Source organism: Arachis ipaensis, chromosome B6 (genome assembly GCF_059453495.1).
Source record: "Arachis ipaensis isolate K30076 ecotype BB chromosome B6, ASM5945349v1, whole genome shotgun sequence".
Lineage (NCBI taxonomy): Eukaryota > Viridiplantae > Streptophyta > Magnoliopsida > Fabales > Fabaceae > Arachis > Arachis ipaensis.
This window is the reverse complement of record NC_142441.1, coordinates 28862863-28885087: the sequence shown is the minus strand read 5'-3', so window position 1 is coordinate 28885087 and position 22225 is coordinate 28862863. Positions and strand designations below refer to the sequence as shown.

At 35.1% G+C, this 22225-nt stretch overlaps 2 protein-coding genes across 3 annotated transcripts; one reads left to right on the top strand and one right to left on the bottom strand.

The window, feature by feature from the left end:
- Window positions 1-550: 550 nt before the first annotated feature.
- On the bottom strand, window positions 551-1510 carry LOC107648126 (uncharacterized). Its single transcript, XM_088491927.1, has 2 exons — window positions 1356-1510; window positions 551-983 (listed from the first exon to the last, which is right to left on the bottom strand). The coding sequence occupies exons 1-2, from the start codon at window positions 1496-1498 to the stop codon at window positions 551-553; spliced, it is 576 nt and encodes a 191-aa protein (XP_088348053.1). The 5' UTR covers window positions 1499-1510.
- A 16478-nt stretch (window positions 1511-17988) lies between these two features.
- On the top strand, window positions 17989-22137 carry LOC107648168 (putative ADP-ribosylation factor GTPase-activating protein AGD6). 2 transcript variants are annotated; one of them, XM_016352148.3, is made up of 4 exons: window positions 17989-19213; window positions 19298-19387; window positions 20178-20988; window positions 21714-22137. In XM_016352148.3, exons 1-3 carry the CDS (start codon window positions 18425-18427, stop codon window positions 20985-20987), a joined length of 1689 nt encoding a protein of 562 aa, XP_016207634.1. In that variant the 5' UTR covers window positions 17989-18424; the 3' UTR covers window position 20988; window positions 21714-22137. The 2 variants fall into 2 exon arrangements, with proteins under 2 accessions (XP_016207634.1, XP_088346156.1); XM_088490030.1 differs by lacking the exon at window positions 21714-22137 and having other exon boundaries at window positions 18211-19213; window positions 20178-21140.
- Window positions 22138-22225: the final 88 nt, after the last annotated feature.

The following is a 22225-nucleotide window of genomic DNA, read 5'->3' as shown; positions in this document are numbered from 1 at the left end:
CCCAAGTTAATCACGTTTGTCCTTCCGTCAATTCTCTTAGTGACATGGCTAACGTCTGCTGACGTGTTTCGTTAGCTTCCAACGTGGAAGAGGCCAACGTGTCATAACCGATTGCTGACAAGGTAAGTTTGGCAAAATAGTTCAAAAATCAGTCCCTAATTGTTTGAAACCTAATCCTAATTTCGACGATAAATACGTCGTCTTCAGCAATCAGTGGGCCATATGCCTGGGTTAGTGTTGAAATTGCTGGTTTGGGGCGACGATGGAGGCAGCAAATGGAGGCCGTGGTGATGGTGTGTCGTTCTACTACACTATGCCTCTGCCAACCTACATGTCTTCTTCTTCTTGTTCTTCTTGGATATCATCTGAACTTTGGAGATGGCTCAACTTAACTTTTTCCCTTTTTGATTGTGATGAGTCTTCTCTTGCGTCCTCTTCGTTAGCCTTCCTCTTCTCTCTATTACTATTTTCGTCATCCTCATTAGTCTTTGTCTTCTCTCCGTCACCGTTTTCTTCATCGACAGCCACTGCAGGCTGTTTGGCACTTGAATTATCTTCTGATTCCAACGGATGTTTTTGGATCAGACTGTTCAGCTTTATCTTTGTTGCTAGATGCTCTGTTCTTGGCTGATCTTTCGAATTCCTTCAGAAATGAGCGGACTTCTTCATTGTTAGCAAGATCCAAAGGAGTCTTTCCTGCCCTTGTCTTGGCAATAAAACTCGCCCCTTTCTTGGCCAAGTACCTAACAAGCTCCAGATGGGAACCTTGAGCTGCGTAGTGTAATGAATTCATGCCTTTGCGAGTACAAGCCTTGATGGATGCACCAGCTGCAACTAGAGCCTTAACAACTTCCAAATGCCCCTTCTGAGTGGCAAAGTGTATTGCGGCCATGTCATCCATAGCAGAAGCACCAACATCAGCCTTATTCTTGTACAGATAACTTACTATCTCTGCATGTCCAGCAAATGCTGCTAAATGAAGTCTATGGTCCAAAGCTAATTGTCAAAGAAACAAAGTGAAAATTACACATTAAGCACATAACAAAGTACCAAATCATTTTCAGATAAAACATGCAGCACAACTCTGTTCATGCAACAAAAAGATAAAAAGCATAAACAATAAGTCAACAGAGATTCCAATATAATGGTATTAGGGAAGCTAATCCACGATTCGATGCAGATAGGTCAAAAAGGAAAGGGAAGAAAATCACGGTGCAATGGATTCAATTATCATCAGGAAAGAACAAGTTAAACTTCAAAGCAAACGAATTGAATGGAGAATTTACCGTGGGAACCGAACAGAGTGTCAGGGTTCCTTTAGCAATTAGTAGTGATAATAAATGAGAGGAGGATACGGTGTTCTCGAATGCTTGTCTCTGGAATTAACAGCCAAAGGGTTTGAAGTCAAAATCATCTGAACAGCGACGAGATCACCGGACCTTGCCGCCGTATGGAGCTCGTCGCCGGTGCTTCTTCTCTGTGGGTTGCCTTTACCCATCTCCACACGTTCCTCTCTTGCTGCTTCACTTCACACACTTTAAAACCAACCAACCACAAAATCTCCATTCTGCCCACAAAACGACGCCGAATCATGACTATCAGGGCATTCACTCAAAACGGCGTCGTTTTCCTTCTCTGCCAGCGTGGCAGTTAACGTCACATATCAGCAGACGTTAGCCAAGTCATCAAGCGATTTGACAGAAGGACGAACCTGATTTAGTCGTCTATCTTTCAAGGACTCTTTTGATTAACTTTATTTTTCGGGGACTAATATAGAGATCGGAGTATCTTTCAGAGACGAATTTGAGTATTAACTCAAAAAAAGAGAGAAGAAAATTCTGCTTTCGTAAAAATTGAAATCTTTAAACTCTAACTTTATTAAACTCTAATTTCAGAAATCTGAACCCTAATTTGCTGGTGGTGACGGCGATGATGAATTTGCTTGGTGATGGTGGCAGCGAACATGGATGGGTTGCGAAAGAATTGAACAGCACAACACAGCAACAACAGCATTGCATAGAAAGTTGCAGTGAAAGGGAACAACACAGAAGCGGTGGCACAATAATATGAAAAAGCTACAGCAACAGAGGACAACATAGCGGTGGCGTCACAATGAAAAGGGACGGGAGGCGTGGGTGGTGCTGCCAAAAACGCAAAGAGAGTTTGCTAGTGGTGTGATAGGGGAGAAGAGGGAGCCAAACTGAGTTAAAACAAAAAATGGTCCTTGAAATTGGCATCGTGCACTAAAATCGTCCTTGATATTCCAATTGCACCATTACGTCCTTGAGATTGACAAAAATGTACTATGTTAGTCCCTGACCCATTTTCCATTTACGACATGATGACATGGCTTGATGACGTGGGCTGTTAGTGACACGTGTCACTCCATGATTTAGCCACGTGTAATGGTATAATGATGCGTTGACCAGTGACACGTGGCATCTTGATGTGGATGGTTGTGCCACAATGAGAAAAAATTGGTGAAGGGACTAGTTTGGTGCACGACATTCAATTTCAGGGACTAAAATGAGTCACTTAATGTAAAGTGAGGGACTAATTTGGTGCATCTACAATGATAACATAATGGATGACACGTGGACGAATACTATTGCAACACGTGGCATAACCATTCACATCAGCATGCCACATGTTACTAGTCAACACATCATCGTACCATTACATGTGGCCAAATCATGGAGTAACACGTGTCACTAACATCTCACGTCATCAACCCATGTCATCACGTCGTTAATGGAAAATGGGTTAGGGACTAATGTGGTATATTTTTGTCGATTTCAGGGATATAATTGGTACAATCAGAATCTTAGGGACGATTTTAGTTCACAACGCTAATTTTAGAGACTATTTTAGGGTTTAACTCGAGCCAAACTGCATGAAAAGAGCTGGCAAAAGAGAGGAAGGAAGAAATTGCAGAAGGTTTGGTGACGCAGTGGAGATAGCTCTGGCGGCAATATATATGGTGACTTGGAAGGATCGAAAATGTGAAAATATGGTGGAAAAGTGGTGATTTTAGAAGATGATAGAATGATAGATGATGGATGATGATGAAAGATAGAAGGAAGAATTTTTTTTATTTATCAAATTTTATAAAAAATAAAATTATTAAAAGGATGATTTTAAGCTTTTAACATTAAATATAACGTTTAGATCATTTTGAACAAAAAAAACAAAATTGTAGACGTTTTTAATTTTGATTTCGAATTGTAGAGATTAAAAGAATCGTATTTATCTCTAAATTTTTGTTATTAAAAAAAATATATATTATGAACATTCACCATTCATATTAACTTTTTTTTCGGTTCTATTGATTGATTTGATTCTAATTTATTACCTCATCATTGAAGAAATTTTAATCTTTGTCAAGAAATATATATCTTTCTAGTTTCTAAGTCAACAGTCCACCACATATTGGAACAAACCAATCAACCAAACGATAAGGGACTTTCAGAGTACGACACAGTGGAATGGGGAGTTTGGTTTCATAGCCCTTACAGGACCACTACTATGCAGATCCACGATCGCAGCTAATTAACTACGATGAACAAATTGTTTCACCAATTTTGAGAGAGAAAAAAACATATCTCAAAATTTGAGCACACTTAATTATGTCATTTCTCCAATAATATGATATGGGCATGTTCAGAACAACCATCACGATATCATAATCAATCAACATCATCATCAATTTTCCCCCACATGCTTATGGAGTGTTTTCAGCTATGAATTCGTCACAGTAGTCATGGTAGCCAATGACAATTTTGAAGATCAGTCAGCTTTCATAACCAATGAACATAACCAAAATAAGACCACATGGAAAATTAAAAGAAAACAAAAGAAACACAAAAAGAAATAATAAGAAACAAAAGAAAATAATATATAGACACAAAAAAAAAAAAACCAACATGTTAGAATTGAGAATAAACATTTAAATCACTCCTTAAAAAATTTTAAATTGGACACTTTAATTTTAAAAAACTTTTTAGAATAAATACACAAATTGATCTGCAAAAAATTTTTTGAAGATCGAATTGTTTTATAATAAAATTTATTAAGGACTTATTTGTCCAACACACATATAGAATAATTGATTTAAAATGTCTTAAGAATCAATCTATCCGATGATAGTAATTTTCAAAGACTTTTAGAAAATAAAAATTTGTTCGGAACTAAAATGGTTGATAAAAAATTCTATAAAGATTAACATAAGTATTTATTCAAATTTTTGTTATTATAGAGGTCTTTGAGACAAATTGGTCTCTCTGAAAGGAGGACTAATTTGTCTTTATAAATGTATTTGTTAGGAATCTAATTGTCTTATAATAAAATTTGTTAGAAATTTTTTTGTCTAATACGTATATTAAAAATTTGAGTAATTACTCAAATTAGTCCTTAAGATTCTTAAAATTGGACACTTTACTTCGATCTTTAGATTTCAAAATACACAAAATAGTCTCCAACGTTTACTTCTGTTACACACTACAATCCTTCCGTTAGTCACTAACGATAACTAATAACGTGAAATGTTAACTCGTACAAGTGACCGTTAAGTGTTCATAGATGCTATTCGGACAAATCAATCCCTAAGATGAATTATAAAAAAGTTCCCAAAAAGTAGGAAAAAAATCTTAAAAAATCCTGAAAAATTTTAAAAATTCAAAATAATCCTTTTCGATTGATTTATATATAATTATTTTTAAATTAATAAATTTTAATTTCTAAATTTTTAGTCTATTTATTTTAAATTTGATTATTTATATACAAAAACTTTTTATATATTTTAAAATAAATTATAAATTAATTTTGAAAAGACACTATTTTAAATAAAAATGAAATAAATAAACCTATATTTATTTTTGACCATGCAAGATATTAATTTAATTTAATTTATAGATACCATATTCTATGATCATTTTTTAATGATGAAGAAGAGAATAAGCTAGTATTATTTAAAAAGATAAGAGAACTCTCATTTAACATAAACTTTTTTACATAAACAATTGGAATATTTATGGAAATGTTTACGAAGTCATCACTTTAGAACTTGCATGAAATGGAACCAAGTCATCTATGAAGTTAAATTTGTAAATTTTAGTCAACCACAAGGTCAACATGGATAATTTACAAAATTTCAATGTAAAGCTCCTAATAATTTGCAACGCTTAAAGAATAAATGTCTTTGCAAATCCACGTGTTCTGTTCATATTTTTTAGAAAATTTTGAGATTAACTGGTTATAATATTGTACAAAATAGATATACAATTAAAGTTGTTTGTGCTACTACAGACTACAGTTAGCAATTATGCCACGAAAAAAAAAGATTTTTTTATTTAAAAATATTTTTCTAAGTTTATTTGATATCAATATCTTAGGAGTTTAGGTATATAAATAATGACTTTCATAATTCAATGACATCTTAAATTTAGTTGTTATATTATGATTTCTATATCATCTTGATGTAGGTATCATAGGTTGATGATTAAATAATATAATTTTTTATGACATTTTAATATTAATTAATAAAATTATTTTTAGTATATTTTTTATTATTTTTTGAATTCTTTATTTAATATTTTATTATTTTAATTAATAAAAATATTATAAGATGTTGATTTTTGAAAAAAATTAAAAATATTCAAAGGGATTGTTTTGGAATTTTTAAGATTTTTAGGGACTGTTTTGTTGATTTTTGAAACTCTTCGGAGACTATTTTGTATTTTACTTCGGGACTGAATTGTCCAAATCACACACATGGATACTTAACTTCTATATGTGCAAGTTAATGTTCTACACTAGTAGTCACTATTAGCGACTAATAGAGGGAATTGTATTATCTAACGGAAGTAAATGTTGAGGACTATTTTTTGTATTTTAAAATCTAAGGGATTAAAATGATCAATTTTAAAAATCTCAAGAATTGATTTGGGTAATTACTCTAAAAGGTTTATTAAAAATGATAGAGGGACCAATATGTTGAGTTTAGCGAACTAAACTATGATTAAGATGATGACTAAACATTATTAGGATTATTATTAAATTGTTTGTATGATGTGTTTGTTTAAGTATGCAGAAATTAAATTAAACTGATTCAGGCCAAGAAACATAAACAAGGCCCAATATGGATTCAATAAAGATATTATACTATAAGTCTTAATCCAAAGGCCAAGTGTTGAACCATGTGAAAGAAAGAAACAAATTGGCCCAAACTGAGACCATATCCATCTTAAACCCATTCGATGGTCCAACACCCAAATCCATCCACTTTATTAATTTGGCACCATCATATGAAATTTTATTTCATTTGAATCTATTCTCACATCCACCGAACCAACAAACTCTCTCTTCTCTCTCTTATCTTTTCTTTCTTATCACGTCAATATCTAAAACAAGAAGAAAGGAATAGAAAAGTTCTAGAGCTAGGGCAAAAAGAAGAACAAAAAGGTAGTTTTCAAATTTAAGTAAGAAGAAAAAAATTTATGGGCTACAACAAAAGGGAAGATATCATTCGAATAGAGGATTACAAAAAGGTGACTTCCTCATTTGTGCTTCAACGAAAAGCCGTGAAAAAATCCTCTGTGTCTCAAGTATCGTTCAAGAAACTATGAAAGTTGTGAAGTCAACGATGCTCAGAGGTTCATCAACGGCCAACAAACAAACTTGGGGCCAAAGAAAGAAAGCACGGTCCAGATTCAAGAAGTTTGAAGAAAAAGGATGAAAGAGAAAAGTATGGTTGCATGTCAGTGCTTCTGTCTTCTCTCTATTCTCTGTGAACACCACTGCTGACTCTGATCTTGGGAGAAGAAAAATCAACATATGTTGAAGCAAGGTTTTAACCCTAGGAAGCTTCACTCTTCTATAATAAGGGTGAATGGCCAATGATTGAAGTAAGAGAGAAAGAGCACTAGTTTCGGTCCTCATAGTTCCCTGAGATATTCTTGTTCTTCTCATTCATGGTTTTCATTTTTTAATTCTTTTTCTCGATTTTATCTGTCTGATTTAATCTTTTTCATCGCTCGAATCTCTTCCAAGTTTTCATCTTATTTTAATCGCAATCTGAATTCTTTTCTCGGACAAACTAATGCTGATTTTGATTGAAATCTGAATCGCGCTCTAGTTATCAGATACGAGTTCCTTAATCTCCCTCTCAATTCTGATTCTTGTGCTTCCAATTTGTGTTCTATCATGACCTAGTACTTTTTCCCAATTCTTTTTGGTTCAATATACATTACTGAAATTCAATTGTCACTATTATTTTGGAATATTTATTTGATAGGATGAATTAGGATTATTAGAATACGAAATTGAGCTTGGCAATATCTGGTTTCACTTTTATGCTTCAATCTTTGTAAATAGGTAGAACAATTAGACCATTAATTAACCCTGAAAACCTCTAACAATTTGACGCGTGCACAGATCTGGATCAAGGGTTTAGTGTTGGAAGTGTTGGTGTTTGCTCTTGCCTTCGTATTTGCCTCTGCAGATGATGTTGTTTGCTCAGCGAAGATAACTTTGAGAAGGAGGTTGGTTAGGACAGAAGAGCACTTGTTGAGTTCTATGCTCCTTGGTAATAAAATAATCACCAATCCATTTTTGGTTCCTTTGTTGATTCAATTTTTACCTTATCTAGGGTTTAGTTCAGTATACAGTTCACATAGAATATATTATTGTCCTTTATCTCTTTGATTTTGTAGATTAATAGATGTTTAACTTTATATTCTTTGATTTGATTCCTTTAATATAAGTTATTAGATGATAAGATCTCTGTATAATTGACACTAGAGAGAGTGAGGGTACAAACGATACTTTTTTTGTGCCAATTGAAGGGTAATTCATCATGGCGATCTAGCAAAGATAAGATGCACTTTTTTTCTAATTCTCGATCTGTGTTTTTCATACCACTTTTTTGTTACCATAGGTGTGGACACTGTAAAAAGCTTGCCCCTGAATATGAAAAACTCGGTTCCAGCTTCAAGAAAGCCAAATCTGTTTTAATTGGCAAGGTAAGCAAGAACAAGTGGCGTTTCTCACTTTCTCTATATTCAACACCTTTTTATAAAATACTAGGAACTGTGTATAATTCCTCTGTTCCCCTTACAAATTATTCATACTCAATTAGTCCTTTAAATCATGCTATATCTATAGGGTTGTGGGTGGGACGTTTGAGCAGTCAAGATGTCATTAGCAATCTGTACTATATCTATAGGGTAGCAAGGAAATAAGAGAGCATCAGGCTTACTGCAGGATCATGCTTAGTGCGCTTAGTTTGGTTTAACCCTCCTAGCATTCAGTTGGTTGGGAAAAACTGTCATTCAAGGACCTTGCTTCATCCCTTATCAAGGTTAGTCCAAAAGAGCAGCAAGTCAACCTAAATCTCCTTAACATGACAATGCTTGGAAGTCACGTGTTGACAAATATTAGAAGATATCTCATACCTCTTGCAGAGGACAAAAATTTGATCTTAAGTTTTTTGTCTCTTATTGAGCAGAGTAGTGAAATTTTAAAAGGAAAGACACTTTTTTGTGGCTCTACTTTGTAAGCATAGTTGGAGGTGGCTTCCACACTTCTTAGTAGTTCATTATTTAAACACAAATTGGTTACAATTCACGTCTTACGGCAGCTGGCCAATCTATATAAACCCATTAAAACATCGTTTCAGGTTAGTGACACAACCATTGTCGTCGTTATCCTTTTAATGATATGTTTTATTGTTTAATTGTTTTCATGGACCTTGACTCGTTGCTTGTTAAAAAATAAAATGAAAGTGTTTGGCTGACTAACCACAGTCACTAATTTAGTCATAAATTGATTTGCTGATATGTACTTGTTATTCTGAAAACATGAGATTTTGGTCTTAAAAACCTTCTATATATCTCTCGATCAAATCAAATTAACAAATTCTTAAATTTGATGTCAATTTTTGACATATTGTTTGATTAATTAGTATCTCATTAAATGATTGCTTGATCAGCTTGACAATATTTATTGAGGGGCTAATGTTATGGTGTAGATTTCAAATTTTATCGAGTTAAGCCTCAGAGTGGTCCCTGAAGTTACACTCGTGCTTCATAGTAGTCCCTGAATTTAATAGTTACCTACATTTGTCCCTGAAGTTATACGCCGGGACTCAGTCTCGTCCTTCCGACATATTTCTTCCAGCTGGCATTACCAGAAAGCTGATCTGGATAACTGGGTGACACGCTGGCTACGCTAACGGCTAGCTAACGTGGATGAATAAACTTTGTTGAGTTAATTTGATCCCTAATTTGAAGTTAAAAACCCTAATTCCCAAATGTTCAATCTCCAGTGCCCATTCTCTTCTCTTCTGGTCTCTTCCCTTGGATTGTCTTCAGCATCTTCATAGCCAGACGACAATGGCTAGCACGAGCAACGCAGCTGGGAACTCCAACAACCCACTATCGTTTGGAAGCATTATGAGGAGAATGAACAGAAACAGGGATTCGCATTTGCCAGAATGGTGTGGGTGCGGGTCGAGACCAGTGCTGTGATGGTCAGCGACGGATTCTATTCCAGGGAGACCATTCGTGGGTTGCCCAAACTACAATGTAAGTGGTTGTTGTTATTGTTTGCTGTAATTCTGGATATAAACTTGGTTGATTCACTTTCTTGGGTGCAGACTGTAGGTAAGATGTGGTGTGAGTTGTTTCTGTGGGTAGATAAAATTCTTGGAGAAGATGTGATAACATGTGATGGTAGAACAAGCCCTTCAATTGACAATAAAGAATGGAAGATGAAGATTGTTTGGAAATTTGAAAGGTCAGAGTCTGAAGTTAGGGTTCTAAAAGTAGGTGGAGTTTTGGTATTTGTATTTATGTTGCTGATTACATTAGCTGTTCTTCTCTTAAAGTTAGATAGACAATTTGGCCAATTGTATCTAGCAAGAAACAAATGACATACATATATTGTTTCTGTAGTTGTACCTGTTAGTTTGTTTGAAAGAAATACAAATTAAAGTGTTTGATACTACTGCTTGCATATTTTGGAAATTGGAGAAACAATATGAACTACTAATATATTCATCCAAAATATAATTCTTGTAAATAAAATAAAAATAGACAGTGTTTGGAATGCATCTTAATTGCATATAAGAGGACAAAATAAAACTAAAATTCTGACAGATCAATTCAAGAAAGTTATAATTCATGTTTCATAATGTAAAAAATACATCCAAAATAAGGCATTATAAAACCAAAACAATAGTCCCCAAGTATATCATAGTTGTCAAAACACAAGTCTCATGAGTTTCCAATACTAAAATCCCCCACACTGGGATACTAATTAAGAAAGCATACAGAGTAAATTACTTCAAAACAGATAAACAAAGACACCATCTGTCCCTAAAGATAATAATCTAAGTCATTAATTCTTGGTCTTGGGTAGCTTGAATCCAGGATTAGGCACAAATCTCATTATGCTTGCTGGTAGAGTGCTTGCAGATGGAATGCTTGCAGGTTGAGTGCTTGCTGGTAGAGTGCTTGCAGATGGAATGCTTCCAGATGGAGTGCTTGCAGGTGGGGTGTTGGTTGGTTGGGTGGTAGCAGCTGGTGTACTTGTTGATGGAGTGTTCTTTTTGGGTGTGGACAACTTTTTCTTAGGAGCTAGTTTGGTTAGTCAACAGAAGGGGGTTGCACCTATGTATAAAACATGAAACATTTGAAGTGACTAAGAAAATTTAAAAGAGTATATATATATATATATATATATATATATGGGTAAGTAATAATATGAACCTGTTAAGAGTCATCAGTTTCTGACAAGACAGGCTGACTAAGATCAAGCTGAATCTCAACCTGAGCCTGTGGCACAAGTGGGGCATCACCACCATTTATAGCAATAGTTGGAGCAGAATTATTGACCTCACTTCCATTAGCATCAGTATCAGTAGCTGCTTCTTCGTCAATAGCTCTCTTACGTCAATTCCTCTTGGTGTGACCTATTTCACCACAATAGCGACAATAATGTCCTATTTTATAAACTATTTTCATGGAGGTATTCTGTTTGTTGCCTCTACTTGGCTCCTCATCAGCATCCTTTCTTCTTTTCTTCTTAATTGGCTCTGGTTTCTTCTTGAACTTTGGTGCTTGAGGTCTATTATGTGGTGATTTCTCCCACAGTGTCTGACCAGGAAGTGGATTTATATGGAAGACATAGGTGTTGTTGTATGCTTTCATAGTCAACCAGTGATGACAGAATTCATCTGGCTTTTTATCAGCCTTGGCCAATGCGACACATGCATGCACACATGGCATCCCTACATAGAAATTCACAGCCATACATAAACAAAATTTCAACTATAAATCATGAATAAAATAATAAAAAAATATGCATAAAAAGCTAGTACAATTATGGAATTCGAACATTTGGGAACACATCCTGAACTGCATGGATAAGTCCCTGCATAACCAAAAAGCCAGTACAAAAGTTTATAATCGAGCCTCAAAAAGGTCCCTCATATTGTATTAATGAACTCAGACTGGTCCTTAAAGTTGTGTAAGTGACATCAAAATTGGCCCCTCGACAGAGTAAATAGATACTACCCGTATATAGCAACCATCAACTATGTAGCATCCAATTTATGCAACAACTACTCAGTTGTTCTAAATAGCAGTAAATAGATTTACTACTCAGGACACATATATTAAGATATCTAACAATAAACAACACTAAAGGGATTTACTAATCAGCAGTTATATCTCATAATCTTCGATTACTACCATTAATTAAGATATCTAGCAATAAACAACAAAAATACCTTTTGCATGTCTGAAATAAAACACCAATCATGTTGTTTGTAATCATCCAAGTCTTGATGCAGCAATTTCAGAAACCATCACAAATTCTCCATGTTTTTTATGGATACAATTGCATAAGCAATCACATAAATGTGAATTTTTGCGTCTTGACCAATGGTAGAGAGGATTTGACCACCATGTTGTGTTTTTAGAAATGCTCTATCCAAACCTATAAGTGGTCTGCAACTTTTCTTGAACCCTCTTTTACACCCATCAAGACAAATGTACATCCTATCAAAAGTTGGATCTTCATCAGGATTGGGATGAGGTCTTACACCAATACTAACAGTTGAGCCAGTATTACTTTTCAGCAATGTCAACCCATAATCCCTAACAATACCATACTGGGCAGTAGCATCTCTGTACACTATGGCCCTAGCATCCCCTAGATCCCTTGTTAGTGAAGACTTGTTCAGGTCCAAGTTACACTTGCTCTTAAAGTATTGTGCAACTTCAGAATGTTTAAGATTGGGATATTTTCTTAATTTTCTAACCAGTTTGCAACCTAGCCACTTCCAATTAGCTAGCCACTTCCTGTTAGCTAGCCTGTTCTTAGTCTCTTTAGGACAAGTGTGATCGTCCATAAAGGTCTTGATCTGCCAACAATTACCCTCACTATCCCGGGAAGCATATACAAAGCCAGCTATAGTCCTCTCCCTTACACACAGTCCTCATCCTTACTCTATCATTCTTCTTAAACCAGATCCACTTTTCCTCCTGGATACAGTACTTACAAACAGCCTCCTTAAATTCCATATTTGAATTAAATTTCATTCCAACCTCTAGTTTAAGCTCACTAAACCTTCCTCCTTCCCTAAACACAGGAAACACCTCATTTGAATCAACCTCCTCCAACTCATCCTCAGAATTCAGAGGAGTCTTCATTTTTTCAGAGTGCCAAGACTCTCCACCATCAAAATCATCATAACCTCCATCTTGAGCATCAAAATATGGTGCCATTTCACCAACCTTATAAATTGGTCCAAAAAATAATTCATCATCTTTAGACCTTGAGTCTACACACACAAGACCATCATCCTCAAGTATAACATCTCTCTTTTCTTTAACTTCTTTCTTATCTGTTGTAGTCCTCTTTTTAACATCACTCTTCTTTCCAACTGATCTCTTCACAATCACTTCTTCTTCCTCACTAGAGACCTCATCACCAGCAGGCCTATATGGTTCGTCCTCTACGCTGTTATAACTGTCATGGCTATCTGAGGATTCCTCCTCACTGGACAAGCTCACAAACACAGCTTAGGACTCCTTTCCCTTAACAGATGCTCTTCTAAAAGTTTTAGTTGCAGCTGATCTTGTCAAAGGCCTCCTTACATGTGATGCTGCATTTTTGACTTTTTGAGGACCTTTCTTTTTTAGATTAGACCTTTTGATTTCTTTAAATTTAAATTTGGACCTAGTTAGAGGTTTTGAAGTGGGCTGGGCCATTGATTTTGGTGGTGGGTTAGGCTTGGTACTAGGAGCAGCAGTAGATTGGCTATTATTTTTGGTGGTGGGTTGGGCTTAGTACTAGGAGCAGTTGTAGGGTGTGCCATTGTTTTTGGTGGTGGGGTGGGATTAGTACTGGGAGCAGTTGTGGGGTGTGCCATTATTTTTGGTGGTGGGGTGGGCTTAGTAGTAGGAGCAGCAGTGGGTGCTGCCATTCTTTTTTGTGGTGATTTGGAATTACTAACAGAAGTTGCAGTAGGTTGAGTCTTATGTTTTGGTCCTAAAATACCTTTACCAGCAAGCTTAGTTATGGGGGATTGTTATTGGAGTAGAAATAGTAGTGTGTATTGGGTTTGAAATTGGAATTGGTGGTGATGTCATGGGAATTATTTTGGGACTAGTGGTGTGAGTTGGCTTTGAAATTGGAGTTGATGGTGATGTGGTGAAAATTGTATTGGTTGTGACATTGATGGTGGGGTATGGATGTGGAATAAGTTCTTGTAGCACCATTAGCTCCTTGCCTTTGGATGATGCTGGTTCTGCTTCCTCATTAAACACAGGTTTAGAGACTCCATGTTCATAGTACACATGGATAACTCTCTTGTTCTTCTGAGCAAGGTAACACATCTCCATGAGCTCTTTGTCATGTGTCACAACTCTAAGACCAGTTTGCAATGGCCTATTAAGCACCAGCCACCAACAGTAAGTCACATTGTCATACCCAATCTTCTTGTAGTAGTCTCGGACAAAAAATACATCCAGTGTGTCTTTGTCAAATCTCGGTAACTCAAAAATATGTCCACCATTGTAATTCACACTTCCATCACGCTCTATGATAAATGACCCTCCATGGTGAAATATGATGGTAATCAAAGGATCATTCATTAGAAATTTAAAAAGAAAATTTCATGATCGAACTCATCATCTTCAACCACGTTAACAAATTAGAAACTTCACAACTAAAACATAAATCATATTTTCAACTGTAAATGCAGTAAACCCTAATAGATAAGAAACAAGTTTCCACCATGACAAACAACCCTTATCCAGTCAACAATTTCATTAGCCTAACCATTTAAAAAGTTAGTTACGATCAAACCCTAGCAAACATTGCGAAACACAAATATGCATATCCACACATTACACTCCAAAAATTGTTTCTAACTACTGAAGATATTAAACTAACAACAATACCAAAAAACAGAGCATTCCTATTATCACATAATTTTTTTTCTTTTTTTCCTTACCTCTGTCAGAGAAACCAGCCTTCGGTACAGTCTTTGTCTAATGTAGATGACGAAACCGATCCTCCAGAGCAGTCATCTTCCAACGTAATCGCTGCAGTTACAGCCTTCACACCACCGCCATTGATGAGAAGAAAAGACTATGTTTGTGTTATATTTTGAGTGGGGGGAGACAATACGTTACATTAACGTTTGAGGGAGAATTTTTCAAAAGCAATTTTGGAGTAAAACAACATAGTTTTAGGACATTTACGCACCACCAACAATACTACGTCGTTTTAGCGTCGCCAGCGTGTCACCCAGTTCTCCAGATCAATTTTCCGGTAACGCCAGCTGGAGGAAATGTGCCGGAAGGACGAGACTGAGTCCCGGCGTGCAACTTCAGGGACAAATATGGATAACTATTAAATTCAGGACTACTATGAAATATGAGTGTAACTTCAGAGATCACTTTGAGACTTAACTCAATTTTATCTACATATGTAGATGGACAGGTGTTGAAAAAAGAGAACTAAAAAACCTACAAAGATAGACGTAATAAAGCCTGAAGAGTTGGAGCCCACAAAAACTGAACAAATTTATAAATTGTAATAAACTAGTAATGGACCCACGTGTTTTTAGATTTATTTCTAATGATTCTCATCACCATTTTCTAATGAGATTTATTTGCAGTCATATTAAAAAAAAATTAATTGGATATGAATTTTTTTTTTATAAAAAACACTTCGCTTCAATTATGTAAAAAAATTGATGCACTAAAATGTTTAATTTTAGTGATATACTGAAGTCATTTGCCGTTTATTATATTAATTTTGTGTTTAGAATTTTATTATTAGCGAGTATTAGATTTGTACCTTATACAAAATTAGATGATATTATTAGTGAAAAATTAAGTATTAAATATCTATACATTAGTGTTTTTCAATATGAATTAATTATTTCATAGTTTTCTACTGTTATTGTGTTGTTAGCAAAAGAAAAATAATAATATTTCAATAGATTTATAAGTAAATTTTAATCTTAATTAAATAATTTTCTCGATTAGGTTGTGATAAATAAATAAAGTAATATGAGCAGGAAACGACAATATTTTAAGTATAATATATTGTAGATTGGCCTAATTTATATTGTTATTGTAATTTAATTTTTTTAATATAATTGCAAATAAATTTCATTAAAAAATGGTGATGAGAATCATTAGCAACAAATCCAAAACATGTAGGTTCATTATTACAAGCTTTTTTCAATTTTTGTGGACCCAACTCTTTAATCTTTGTTGCGTTTCTTTCTACATTAGATAAAATTTGAAATCTAAACTATTAGTAGGCTATTTTTAAATGTATAATTTTAGATTATTGCTAATACTTGTATTGCTATATTGATGAAATATTGTTATAGGTTTTTAGTATTTTTTGATGTTTAGATTTGTAATATGGTTTATTACTTTCAAAAAGAATTTGTGTATCAATATTTTGAGTTCATTTTGTAATAATTAATTTCAGTATATTTATATTATACATAATAACTATTGTTGGCAAAAATATATACTTAATTCTAGAAAAAAGATAGTTCGTTACTTCTAAGAAAATGAGTATAATATAACTAAAAAAAGTTATAAGATTTTAGTGGCAATAATAATAGTAAATAAAAGTGAATAATATTATAATTTTAGAATTATTTTTAGTGGCCATATAAATTACCGGTAAAAATGGATTTTGGCGGCAATAGTAATGGCTACTAAAAGTGAATAACATTACAATCTTAGAATTACTTTTGGTGGCCATTTAAATTGCCAAGAAAATAGACGCTAAAAGTTATATACTTTTTGCGGCCATTAAAGCGGTCTTTACCGGCAAATGTTATAATTGCTGTTAAAACCTTTTAGCGACAAAGCATAAGACGGCTAATGTCTAATTGTTGGTAAATGTATTAGTGATTATTTTTATTGCCACTAAAAATAAAATAAATGACCGCTAAAAGTGATTTTTCTTGTAGTGCAAGTTGAGTTAGCACTTTGCACTTGAAAATTAGGATGAGTCCTAATCAAGTTCAGGTTGGGTTAGAATCTAGACTTGTCCCAGATAGGATTGGATAGATCTTAAGAAAAATTGGTGATTGTAATCTGTTGAAAAGATAATGAAATTCTATCATAGTTGTGATGGAGAATGGATGTAGGCTACGTTATACTGGATAGCTGAATCAGGATAAATCTGTATTATCTTTTTTTTTGTCTGATTTAAAATATCTACTTAGTAAAAGATTTATATTAATTTTATCGATTTTAATGATATATTATATTGATTATTGAAATTTTTTAGTACTATTAAAAACACTGATTATATACTTATTATTTTAATAGTAAAAATTTTATTACACTAATTCTCGTAAGATTTTTATTCCTTTTTGAGAGTTTTCTCATGATAAAAATTTTAGTGTCAAGTGTTTTAATTTCTATTATTATATTTACTACCTGAAGTATTTTTAATGTTATCTATTTAATTGTATAAATTATAAAAAAAATTATTTTTGATACTTTTATCATTAGACAGATTTTTATCTGGGTTTTAAAAATTTTCAATATTTTTGTATTCTATGTTTTTGTTGCCCTATTGCCCTGACATGTATTTGAGTCAATTGAATAAGTTTCATTGGTTGAAATAAATTCCAGATTAAAATGTTGCAACCGACTCTATATCAATAATTTAATAACGATGTCGGATTTGATAATGTATTCGGAATTAACTATATAAGAATATGAAAGAGTTATTGTCAGTGAAAATAATAGGGAAAAATAAAAAAGACACACAAATGTATCAATGATTTTAGGCTTTTTTTTTTAATGATAATTTTAGGTTGTTTGAAATGTTCTGATTTTTTTACACAAAATATATCTTTCTTAAAATAAACTTTTTGAATTTATTTTTTAGTAGTTTTATAGAGGAAACCTAACCTACTGGAAATATATTTTATTGAATTTGAAATTCCTAATATTTTTTTAAATGAACTAATAAATTCATCACTAAATCAACCAAAGTTAATTACCACTGCCAATTTTTATTTTATAATTTTTTTGGTTTGATACCAAAAGACTCTGCTGTTTCATCTAAGCCAAAAAGTTAACGTTTCCTTGTTTAAAGGCCCAACAAAATTCCACCGTTGGAATTCCCGGAGATTTTGGGCCCGTCACAAATTTTCTTTTCTAAGCCCAGATTTCCCATACGCAACTAGATATGCCAAACTCTCCAATATTTGGTAGGTAAACAAAATTTTTTAAACCCAACAAAATTTCTAAAAGGCTTTTATTGTTGCACCATAGCAATTGTCTTAGTTCATATTACAATTAGTCAATTACAACAAGAGACATGTGAAAAGAATGCGGTCAGTTTACAGTTTGCTGCACTTTGAATTAATAATTGAAAACGAGAAGGGGTTATTCACCTTCACCTAAAGATATGGAAAGGCAGCATTTTGCCACTTTTAATTAACATTGCTCTAGTCATTGCCACTTGAATAAAAAATTATTAACCAATTAATGAAAACGAAAATGGAAGAAACTAAGAACCTGTTTAGTTTGTATTTTTATTTGAATAATTTTTTATTTTTTTCCCTCACAAAAAAGAAAAAAAAAATAGAGAAAAGAAACCATACATATCCCAAAAGTATTAATTAAAGGAGATAAAATAAGATTAACCTAAATTAATAATGCTAATAGGAGGGAAGTGAGTCAGCATCCAAAGTTAACGGTGTCGGTGATTCACGACCCACAGGCCACTCAATCCCAAAATATGTGTCTTCAAAACTCAAAACTCTTCTGAATCTCCGTTTTCCCCTTTTTCCTTTTCCCCACTCTCGTTCATTTCCAATTCCCATTTCTATCGTGCTTTCCGGATCGGATACATAAAAGACATGGCGGCATCGCGGCGGTTGCGGGAACTGCAATCCCAGGCGGCGAACAAGATCTGCGTCGACTGCTCTCAGAAGAACCCACAGTGGGCCTCCGTCTCCTACGGCGTATTCATGTGCCTCGAGTGCTCCGGCAAGCACCGCGGCCTGGGCGTCCACATCTCCTTCGTCAGATCCGTCACCATGGACTCCTGGTCCGAAATCCAGATCAAGAAGATGGAGGCTGGCGGCAACGACGCCCTCAACGCCTTCCTCTCTCAGTACGGTATTCCAAAGGAAACTGATATTGTCACAAAGTACAACACCAACGCCGCCAAAATCTACCGCGACCGCATCCAGGCCCTCGCCGAAGGCCGTCCCTGGCGCGATCCTCCCGTTGTTAAGGAGGATCTCCGCTCCTCTGCCGGGAAACCTCCCTTGTCGCACACCGGCGGTGGCGGTGGTGGTGGAGGTTGGGATAGCTGGGATAACGATGACGGTTTTGGATCTCGCAATGATATGCGGCGGAATCAGTCGACTGGAGATGTTAGACGGTTCTCTGGTGGCGGCGCCGGTGTAGGTGGTGTGCCGGCGAGGTCGAAATCGACGGAGAATATGTACACGCAGTCGGAATTGGAGGCCTCCGCCGCGAACAAGGAGAGCTTCTTTGCTCGGAAGATGGCGGAGAATGACACGAGGCCTGAGGGGCTCCCGCCATCGCAGGGCGGAAAGTACGTCGGGTTCGGATCGAGCCCTGCCCCTTCGCAGAGGAACATAAACCCTCAAAACGACTATCTCTCTGTCGTTTCGCAGGTGGTTCTCGATTGCAGTGAATTGAGTGTGTTGTTTGTTAATTTGTTTATATTTGAATGGAGATGTGTTTCTCTTTGTGATTAGGGGATTGGTAAATTATCATTGGTTGCTGCATCTGCCGCTCAATCTGCTGCTAGTGTTGTTCAGGCAAGCACCAAGGAAATCACTGCTAAGGTAATTTGATTGTGATGTTTCGGTGTTAATTGCTATCTGGGTTTATATATAATAATTTATGTTTTGAGTTCGTTCAATTGGATCAATAATTTGATTCAATTTGATGGTTAAGGTCTTAGTACCCAGTTTGGAAAGAGACTTGTGATGCATTTACACCTGCGTCACTGATCCGGTGGCATCTTATGAATAAAATTGATCAATGACTTGTGTCGGTAAAATTCTCTTATGCTTGTTGCCTGATGATGGTTTTTGTTCTGGTTTTATTGTATAAGTAACGTGCTTGAGATGACATGGAGTGATGACATAAGTTTGTTAGTGAATATTGACTTGCGGTATCTAAAACGGATTAGAGTGTTGAAATGTCATACCATAAGTGCTTTAAGTAAGAAATGCTATTTTCAATGAATTTTATGTCTATATCTATTATTACTCTTGTTTGTGATATAAGTATATTTACTTAAGGTGAGTAGATTGACATTTTGTGAAATGGTAGATAACTTTTTATGCTTTGCAAGGAATCTGAAATAGTATGTTATAAGGCTTTCACAGACATTCATTAATCTTTCTGTGCGTTAGATTTATGAAGGTTTGGTTTTTCAGGCACAACTTTTATGGAAGGAAATGTGGATATGAAATCTCATTTTGTGGTTTATTTCTTTAATTATGTGCTTTTATGGAAATGTGGAAAATGCCAAATCTTCATTGCTTATCATACTCTTGAGCAATTTTGTTGGCACTTGGCAGCTTAGTTTTTCTTTGCTTGATTAAATACATTCATCTTTCCGTTCAGGTAAAGGATGGTGGGTATGATCACAAGGTCAATGAAACTGTCAATGTTGTTACTCAGAAGACATCTGAGATTGGCCAAAGGACATGGGGCATTATGAAAGGTGTCATGGCATTGGCTACACAGAAGGTGGAGGAGTTCGCTAGAGATAACCCAAATTGGAAGCCTGAAAATTGGCAAGCAAATGATATTGATAGAAATGGTTCCTATCAAGAGTACAATCAAGAGAATAGAGGCTGGAATTCTTCTTCTACCAGGGGAGGACAACCATCATCAGGTAGTCAATCTAATAAGTCTAGTTCTTGGGATGATTGGGATGAGCAAGATTCTAGGAAGCAAGTACCAGCTCGTCCATCTTCACGTGAACAATATGCTGGTACCAAAAACACAAGCTCTTGGGATGATTGGGACCAAAATGATACTAGGAAGCAGGGACCAGCTAAGGTATCAGCTTCTCCATCACCAGTTGCACAGTATGGTGGTACTCACAACACAAGCTCTTGGGATGATTGGGACCAAAAAGATACTAGGAAGCAAGAACCAGCTAAAGTATCTGCTTCTCCGTCATCAGTTGGACAGTATGGAGGTACTCAAAACACCCACACCAGCTCCTGGGATGATTGGGACCAAAAAGATACTAGGAAGGAAGAAGCAGCTAAAGGATCAACTCCTCAGAAAAGTGATGGTTGGGCTGGCTGGGATGATTCTAAAGATGATGGATTTGATAATTTCTATGGGAGTTCAGCTAATAATAAAGCTGCTGGTCATAATGGAAAGGCAGATTCAGCCTGGACGGGAGGAGGCTTTCTCTGAGGTGGGTAAAATTATGCAATATTTCCTTGGACATGTAAGGGATAAAAAGAACTTGCTTAATTGAAAGGAACAAGTGAGGTCTTGACGTTTTATTTGGATTCATTTGCCCTTGGGGTTACTTTTATCCTAGTACTACTATTAACTTGAACAAAACCTCATAATCCTCTTGGTGGGCCATTAGATAACAATTGCATGATTGCATCCACCTATGATTGGGCTCTTTTATTTATTCATTTATGATAAGGTTAAAGTTTTTAATCTTTGTAAATTTCATATTTTATTTTTTGGTCCCTTTAGAATTAAAATTGTTTGGCTTTGCTGTCTGCCAATAGTTTGTCCTTGTTAAATGTTGATGTGTCTTGTCTTTTCACGTCAATATTTAACTTGTCATCCTGACGTTTTATTGACGGTAGGGACCCAGACCAAACAATTTGTAGTTTACCAAACCAAAACCTAGAATCACAAATTTTAAAGGGCCTAAACTTCTATGCAAGCCTTCATTTTGTTATTTTAACCTGCAAGACCGGAGAAATAATTGAAGTTGTAATAGGGGTGGTTCTTGTTTTTTACTTTGGGAAACCAGAATGGGTTGCATGAAGAACATGATTATATTGGAAATCATTGTCTTATTATTTTGATATCTGTTAGGTTCTAGCTATGTTTTCAAGAACATATCCTAAAAGGTTGAACTATAAATTGTGACTTATGTTACTCATTCTGGACCAGGTTTGATCCTATCTTTATCAGTTTCTAAATTTTGTCTCAAGTGACAAAAATGTTATAGCTTACTCTTTGCACTGAAGCCAAGCAGCCCAAGCAGGGGTGTTACTGAACATGATGAATGTGACCAGACTCTGTCATCTATGACTTTTTGGGTCACTACAAGGCCTTTGATGTGCAGCAAGATTTTTCTTTTTTTAATTAAAGTTAGTACACTGTCAAGCAAGTCTTTAAATTTTTTTTTTTTTTTTGCAATTTCCATTTTCTGTGTACCTTTTTGGGAACATTTGTATGATTGGAATGGAAGTACATGTAAAAGTTTCCAAAAGAAGGGGTGAATTGCCCAAATTTAAGGGAACTACTTTCCTGGAAGTGTGATGAAACATAACCGTGACATGAAAAATTTCATATTGTTTTGAATTTGTCTCAATTTTTGCAGTCTTACTAGTTACTAGCTCCATGTTGAGCACTGTTTCATTGCCCTTTACTCCTGATTTATTATCAAGAATGGGAATTTA